The following is an 8,648-nucleotide window of genomic DNA, read 5'->3' as shown; positions in this document are numbered from 1 at the left end:
CTCTATTTTTCAGATTCGAGAAAGTTGAAAAGAAGAGACAATTTAAAGTAGGAAGTTAGCAAAGGCATGTTTTTGTATAATGACAATTTTATAAAATCCGCTTAGTGGTTTTTCCAGTGTTGGTCCCTGCCCCACGGGCCCATAGTTGGGGTGGTGGTGGTTGTAAAATGACCAAATTCACAACTGTGTTTCCAATTAATTAAATCAATGTGCTCTAGTGGTGTCGTTAAACAAAACAAAATTTATTTTAACATGAAAAAATTCGATAAACCATCTAGCGAAGATTAAATCTCTGAAAACTATTCGGTTATATAGCATTTCTGGAAATAGAGAAGATATTTTTTTAACTGGCTTTTTTTTCTTCTCGTTTTGACCCTGTCTCTGAAGGGCATGTGGATGGATATGGGGCTGGGGGGGGGGGGGGGGGGGGGGGGGGGGTTGTAGAATGAATAGCAATACTTTTCTCCATGAGCCAAGGACGTTTTCCACAAAATCTTGTTGGAATTGGTCAGGTTATTGTGGAGAAAATGTCGAACATTTGAAAGGTTTTCACATGACGGACGACGACGGACAAAAACGGATCACTCGAGCTTACGGCTCAAATGACGTAAAATGCGTAATTTTATTACTAAAATAAATCAGTTATATACACAATAATACCTGATTAGGAACATTATATATGAATAGTAGTTCAAATTCCATATTCTGTTAAATTAGAAGTACATTTAAATAATAATAATAATAATAATTAGAGATTGAAATTCACCTTCACAGGTCAAATTAGTTGGGGTCCACGTTCCCGTTGCCGCACACGTTGATGTGGTCGTTCCGCCAGTGTGTCTAAAACCATCAAGACAGCTATACGTAGACACAGAGTCATATGACGTCCCTGTCGTTGTGCATGTAGCATTTGCCACGTCAGGAGGTTGTCCACAATCAATGTCTGGAATAGATTAGTTTCCCTTTTCAAGGAATACTTGGAATTTGTACATGTACTTCATTTACATGGTTTGGCTAACAGAAACTTGTAGCCATCAAATACAACATGTCTGCATATTTTTCAAACATAATGTTCCCTTCGGACTTTGAACCAATGCCTACCGTCAACAACCAAGACAGACTTTCTGAGTAATTTCACAGGTGCATTTCGATTTTGAGTAACAATGGGTATTGCTATGGGTAGGAAGTCATTATATATGATCAGCAGAATATTCACTTCATGGCTGCTGTAAACGGAATGCAAGTCCGTAGGATCAGTTGTCTGCCCGGACTTAATCTCCTAATATACCTAGGAATGCAAGTCCTAGGACTTACGTTCCTTAGGAATACTGGTCTGACTGCCAGGATATCAAGTTCGGGCCCGACTTGCATTCCTGGACTATCCCCCTGCGTGTGCTGTAACCTCACCGTGGTGCAGGGGTGTAACATTCTCTTGGAGAATGGCCAATACAGCACAAAATTGAAGTTTTGAGTAAAATTCAGTATCCGTAAAATTCTGTGATATTTGTGTTTTTGCACAGTTCTTTACAATGTTTTTGTTTAAGTCTTGAATTTTTATATTGATGTTGATCATCACTTTATTTATTTGCATTACCATAGTTTGACACCCAATAGCTGGTGTATTTTTCGTGCTGGGGTGTCGTTAAACATTCATTCATTAATTCTTCATTCCTGGAGAATCCAAATTTAAGTCCAGTCGTACACATGAAAATTAAATTATAATGTAAATAAAATGAAAAACAGTTTCCTTTCTGGTTTATTTAATTAACTTAGGATACTGTGTATGAACCAACACACGTATCTGTTAGACATGGTATTTGATGATAACAATAATAATAATAATCATAATAATAATAATAATAATAATTTAATTATAAAATGTGATATTTGAGTTATATACATTATCTTGTTATTATTATAATTTTAAGTTTGTGCCTTTTTGTCAATAATGTTGCAGGCGCGTGTACATATGGTATGGGGTGGGGTTGGCGTGGTCTACTTGCCACAGTCTAGACCTCCCCCCCCCCCCCACCCTGCATAGCTTACTGTATATGTGCCTGATTTGTCAATTTTGCTCATTTTCAAAAATTAATTTGGTCTATCATATTACATATCAGACTTTAGGCTCTATGATATCCTAGTCCGAATAAACCATGCCATCGATAAAAAATATGTTAAATGGTTTTCATTAATGGTTAGCAAAACAGTAACCCCTGAACAATTATCATACTGTGAATAATAAGCACACGCAAATTACAAAGATACAATTAAACAGACTAACTATTCATGACACTTTTACACCTGGCAGTTTTGGTCACAATAGGCATTCAGGCTCCCTTTTTGGGAGAAGGGGTGGGGGGAGTCTGATTTGTATTGCCCGAATGAACGAAAATGTCCGATTCTGGAACACAACATATATTTATAGTCGTATTACTACCAAGACGCTATATAGGATTCCAAACAAATCAGTCTGCATTTTTACATGGATTACAACTAATATTGTGAGTAAAATGATGATGAAGATTTTAGGCCATCTCATTTTGCCAGAACGTGTCCATTGCCCCGCCCCCTCACTGGGGGGAGTGTAACCCCCCACCCCGACCCCCACCTCCACCCAGTCTCGAACGCTTACGATGTTCCTAACGGCCAGGCATAATAATACAGAGACCCTTTCCCCAACTCGTCTCTTATGGTTTTTATGGTCAAAACTGCCATAAGGCAGTCAGTGATAATTAATTCCAAGTGCTTTGATGCTATTTTTAATTGTTAATCAATAAAAGTCAACTTTTCATGCTTATTATTCCTGTTATTTTTATATTGTAGTAACTGGTCATTATTGTACTAGTTATTAGTACTAACTACTATAAAAAATTACAGAGTATAATAAATGGACATCTAATTTGCCGGACTAGTATTTCTGTCACTGCTGTAGAAGGAATTTAAGTCCGGTAGGAATACAAGTCCCATGATAAAAACAACTTTAAAATAGACCAGGTATGAAAGTTCGGGTAGGACTATAGTTCCTAAGCTATGGAGGTCCGATAGGATTACTATTCCTAGGAACCGAGGACCTACGGACCTCCGTTACCACGGACCTGTGTTCCTTTTACAACGGCTTTGTATGCTGTATAGTCCGTCCGTCCCATCATTCTATTGACACGTTTTTTGTAAATATTTTCAGTTTGGTTTGACGTAAGAAGAAACGTGTTTTGGAAATAACAAAAAAATTAATCATTTTTGTGTGCAATTAAAAAAGATCGGTTCAGAAATAAATAGTAAGTAAACGACGCTTGCAGCGTTACGGCCGCCATTTTTGTTTTATGGACTAGTAGTCTTGATACGAGATAACTATATTTGATTAATTTCATTACAGAGGGAGCAACAAGAAAATAATCAAGAGTTATCTCACATAGCAAGATTATACCAATCCTAAAAACCAAAATGGCGCAATAACGCTGTAAGCGTTATTTTCGTACTATGGTATGTACTACAGTTTTATTTATTTCTAAACCGAATCTTATAAATTGCACACAAAACAAATATTCGTTTTGTTTTCTTTATTTCCAAAACACGTTTTTGTTTTCTTGTTATGTCAAACCAAACCAACATTATTTACAAAACAAACCCACATCACATAGGAGGATGGGACGGACAATAAATTGTGCAATATATTTCATTCTGCTTAGTATTGTACCTGATTCTACGTGACTGAATTGTGTCCTTTTGGGGCGGATTACATGACAAGACACCATCGACTGTACTTCATGTGATGATATAAATGTATCTATAACACCATGACGACATGTACCAATACGGGTACAAATACTGATCCTGATAGACGCCACATTAGAGGCACTCATACTATTCATACAACTTTAAAATCAGCATTCTTTTTAATATTGAATTCTGTGAAGTAACTTTTGAAATTGTCACCGTGGGCAACAAGAACATACATCGTTATCATACGAATTTTTATTTTAATCAGTCTTTAGTGAATATTCCGATATTTCTGTTCTATTAAAATCATTAATTGCAAAAAGATTAAACGTTGGACTGCTTGAGGTGCTAGCTTATTAAATCTCGTTTCTCTCCTGTATTGTTTTCCTGCCAAAACCTGATCAGAAGCTACAGTGCAAACTATATTAGTCTCTATCCATATTTCATATATGCCGAACATTTCGCGTGATGTCAGATAACTTTAATTCATAATAATGTTCATATGCCCAACATATTGTTTTGGATTCAGCACCCCGAAATTATGTTAGAAAAATCAAGTTTAATATAATCCTAAAGAAATGCTCGTACATCGATAAATGCGCACGTTTTAACTGGACCTGACTGAAAAATAGTTTTAATTAAATATTGAAATTCACCTTCACAGTACAAGTTAGTTGGGGTCCACATCCCTGTTTCCGCACACGTTGATGTTGTCGTTCCGCCAGTGTTACTGAAACCAGCGAGACAGCTGTACGTAGACACTGAGTTATATGACGTCCCCGTCGTTGTGTATGTGGCGTTTGCCACGTCAGGAGGTTGCCCGCAATCGATACCTGAAATAAATTAGTATAATGTATTTGTAATTATATACAAAACAACGAAAGAGACAGGAATATGTACATATAACCTGTACCCAATCGTCACAGAGTAAATTATCAAATAAATACTTTCGTTTTTCATACATGTTCTATTACTTTTCACGATGAGATTAAATTCACCGTCGCAGTACAAGTTGGTTGGGGTCTACGTCCCCGTTGCCGCATACGTTGATGTGGTCGTTCCACTAGCATTACTAAAACCAGTGAGACCGTTGTACGTCAGCATTCTTTTTAATATTGAATTCTGTTAATTAACTTGTGAAATTGTCACCGTGGGCAACAACAACATACATCGTTATCATACGAATTTTTATTTTAATCAGTCTTTAGTGAATATTGAGATATTTCTGTTCTATTAAAATCATTAATTGCAAAAAGATTAAACGTTGGACTGCTTGAGGTGCTAGCTTATTAAATCTCGTTTCTCTCCTGTATTGTTTTCCTGCCAATACCTGATCAGAAGCTACAGGGCAAACTATATCAGTCTCTATCCATATTTCATATATGCCGGTACCGAACATTTCGCGTGATGTCAGATAACTTTAATTCATAATAATGTTCATATGCCCAACATATTGTTTTGGATTCAGCACCCCGAAATTAGGTTAGAAAAATCAAGTTTAATATAATCCTAAAGAAATGCTCGTACATCGATAAATGCGCACGTTTTAACTGGACCTGACTGAAAAATAGTTTTAATTAAATATTGAAATTCACCTTCACAGTACAAGTTAGTTGGGGTCCACATCCCTGTTTCTGCACACGTTGATGTTGTCGTTCCGCCAGTGTTACTGAAACCAGCGAGACAGCTGTACGTAGACACTGAGTTATATGACGTCCCCGTCGTTGTGTATGTGGCGTTTGCCACGTCAGGAGGTTGTCCGCAATCGATACCTGAAATAAATTAGTATAATATATTTGTAATTATATACAAAACAACGAAAGAGACAGGAATATGTACAAATAACCTGTACATAATCAGAGTAAAAGAGTAAATTATCAAATAAATACTTTCGTTTTTCATACATGTTCTATTACTTTTCACGATAAGATTAAATTCTCGGTCTCAGTACAAGTTGGTTGGGGTCTACGTCCCTGTTGCCGCACACGTTGATGTGGTCGTTCCAGCAGCGTTACTAAAATCAGCGAGACAGTTGTATGTAGACACTGAGTTATATGACGACCCCGTCGTTGTGTATTTAGCATTTGCCACGCCAGGAGGTTGTCCACAAGCAATGTCTGACGTAGATCACAGTCTTGTTCAATTAGTTAGCGCCTAATTGTTTTGGAAATGTTACGTTTTATTCCTATTAATAATTGTTTTCTTTGCATACTTTAAAATGACACAAACCCCAACAGATTCAGTATACAATTGAATCCATCAGCTAAAACGCATGAAGATTACTTATTTCTGTTTTGTAAAATCTCTGTGTGTTCTGAAAGCACGTTCGTCTCGCTATCAATAGCTAAAGCTATTTGCATAACAAAATATTAGGATCCGAGGCTATGTGAAGGTCATTATAGCTTATTACATTGAATCAAGGCCATGCATGTTTTGGAATGCAGAATGTGTACTAGCTTTGTCTAACATTTTCATTAAATATATACGTACAAATGCATGCAAACATTCCATGTACATTTTTTTTAAATTTTGTTTTATAAATGATATATTTAATAACCTTGTCTAACCTAAAGCAACTGGGGTGTACTAAAAAAACAAAAAATAAATCAGCTCAAACAAGATCGGGTGTAAATAAGTCTACAGTGAAAGGCCCGGTAGGTCACCCCCTTTCCACAAATTGGTTTCTTTTAATTGGAATCCCTTTTAGTCCAATCTAGAATATTTGCGGTGTTGCTGGAGTCTGTGTGTGTGTGAGGGGGGGGGGGGGGGGGGGGGGGACCTTTGCAATGCGAAAAACAATTTTAAAAAACATTGTTTAGACTGTTTTTCGGGGTTCCACCACTTACAAATGTTACGGCATTAATTTCAAAAATACGATAACATTGCATGCATATATCAAGTCGATGGTCAATAACATATTACAATGTATTTTTGAATTAGAATCCGATTGCACCTGTTGTTCTGGCATTATGTAAACCACAGAAAATACAATTCTAGAAGGGTGTGTAACTTCACAGAAAATGTATCACTGCGCATTCCATACATTATTGTTCTTTGAGTAAAATATGAGTAAAGCGAAACGCATTTCAGTTGATGTAAAAATATGTATTCAGAACGGTTTTTTTTTCTCAAAATAAGTTGAAGACGAATACCAGCATGGTAGACCTAGATATGCCGCTTATCGAATTGTTGAACGAGTTGGCGCTAGTTTCGGTTTCAACAGTAAAAAGAAAGAAATGTTTTATTTAACGACGAACTCAACACATTTTATTTACGGTTATATGGCGTCGAACATATGGTTAAGGACCACACAGATATTGAGAGAGGAAACCCGCTGCCGCCATTTCACGGGCTACTCTTTTCGATTAGCAGCAAGGTATCTTTTATATGCACCATCTCACAGAGGGTAGTACATACCACGACCTTTGATACACCAGTCGTGGTGCACTGGCTGGAACGAGAAATAACCCTATGGGCCCACCGACGGGGATCGATCCCACACCGACCGCGCGTCGAGCAAACGCTGTACCACTGGACTATATCCCGCCCCGCATTGTTAAAGATCCTTACCGATAATTCATGGATTTTTTTTAATAAAGATGTTATTAGACGAAGAGTATACCGATTTTATAGCAAGGGCGAATTACATTACATAACATTAATTTGGCTTTCACAGAGGAATGCACCATCAACATATCGATAACAACATTATGTAGAACACCTCACAATATCGATTTTAAATATCAACATATCAAAAAGTGTTTTCTGAGGACGCCAATATAGCAGAAAGGATACTCTCCTATATCCATGAAGTTTCCAGTTTACGAGAACAGGGGTATTTAATAGTATATCAAGATGAAACGTAAGTGAACGTTAACCATACAACATCCCAGCACTTGACCGATATCTTATCCATCTTAGCTCAAGCACCGCCAGTTACCTGCTTAAATTAACCGCTGCACATCGAGTTCCTAAACTCTGTTCGATGACTGAGAATGGAAAGCGACTTATTATCTGTCATGCTGGCTATGATAACTATGGACTGACAAATGGTTGCGACTTGGTATCTGAAGCCCAAAAGAATACCCTAACAAATAGGATTATGATGAGATGAATCATGAAAATGTTCTTAAATGGTTTGAGGAATAACGTATGCCTTAATTACTGAAGTTTTGTGTCATCGTCATAGATAATGCAAGCTACCACAACAAACTAACTGAGATAATACGATGACCTACACTTAAAGCACCAGCCTCGGTTGCGTCGTGGTTAGGTCATCGGTCTACAGGCTGGTAGGTACTGGGTTTGGATCCCAGTCGAGGTATGGGATTTTTAATCCAGATACCGACTCCAAACCCTGAGTGAGTGCTCCGCAAGGCTCAATGGGTAGGTGTAAACCATTTGCACCGACCAGTGATCCATAATTGGTTCAACAAAAAGGCCATGGTTTGTGCTATCCTGCCTGTGGGAAGTGCAAATAAAAGATCCCTTGCTGCTAATCGGAAAGAGTAGCCCATGTAGTGGCGACAGCGGGTCTCCTTTCAAAATCTGTGTGGTCCGTAACTATATGTCTGACGCCATATAATCGTAAATAAAATGTGTTGAGTGCGTCGTTAAATAAAACATTTCTTTCTTTCTTTACACTTATAGCCAACGACCTACACTTAAAGGACGACATACGTTCATGGCTACGAACCAAGAAAACACATTTCGAGAATAACATGACAAAACCAGTTCTTTATGATCTTGTAAAAAGTAACAAATGTGCACTGCAGTTTGTTACTAATGATATTGCCTAGCGTCATGGACACATATGCCCAAGACTGCCACCAAGACATTCGGAACTGAACCAAATAGATCTGGTTTGGAGTCAAGTAAAAGACCACATAGCTCGTCATAATGATGGTAACATTATCACTGTAAGTAGAGAA

The 8,648-nt window shown here is 37.5% G+C and overlaps 1 protein-coding gene across 1 annotated transcript in view; it reads right to left on the bottom strand.

The window, feature by feature from the left end:
• Nucleotides 1-2,224: 2,224 nt before the first annotated feature.
• Nucleotides 2,225-8,648, bottom strand: part of LOC121369768 (sushi, von Willebrand factor type A, EGF and pentraxin domain-containing protein 1-like) — a 31,937-nt gene continuing 25,513 nt past the window's right edge. Inside the window, exons 3-5 of the mRNA XM_041494827.1 lie at nucleotides 5,313-5,489; nucleotides 4,374-4,550; nucleotides 2,225-2,229 (exon numbers count right to left, since the gene is read on the bottom strand). Of these exons, the coding sequence (XP_041350761.1) occupies nucleotides 2,225-2,229; nucleotides 4,374-4,550; nucleotides 5,313-5,489 (359 nt within the window). The remainder of the gene's footprint in view (nucleotides 2,230-4,373; nucleotides 4,551-5,312; nucleotides 5,490-8,648) is intronic.

Source organism: Gigantopelta aegis, chromosome 4 (assembly GCF_016097555.1).
Source record: "Gigantopelta aegis isolate Gae_Host chromosome 4, Gae_host_genome, whole genome shotgun sequence".
Lineage (NCBI taxonomy): Eukaryota > Metazoa > Mollusca > Gastropoda > Neomphalida > Peltospiridae > Gigantopelta > Gigantopelta aegis.
This window is presented reverse-complemented; position numbering and strand designations above follow the sequence as displayed.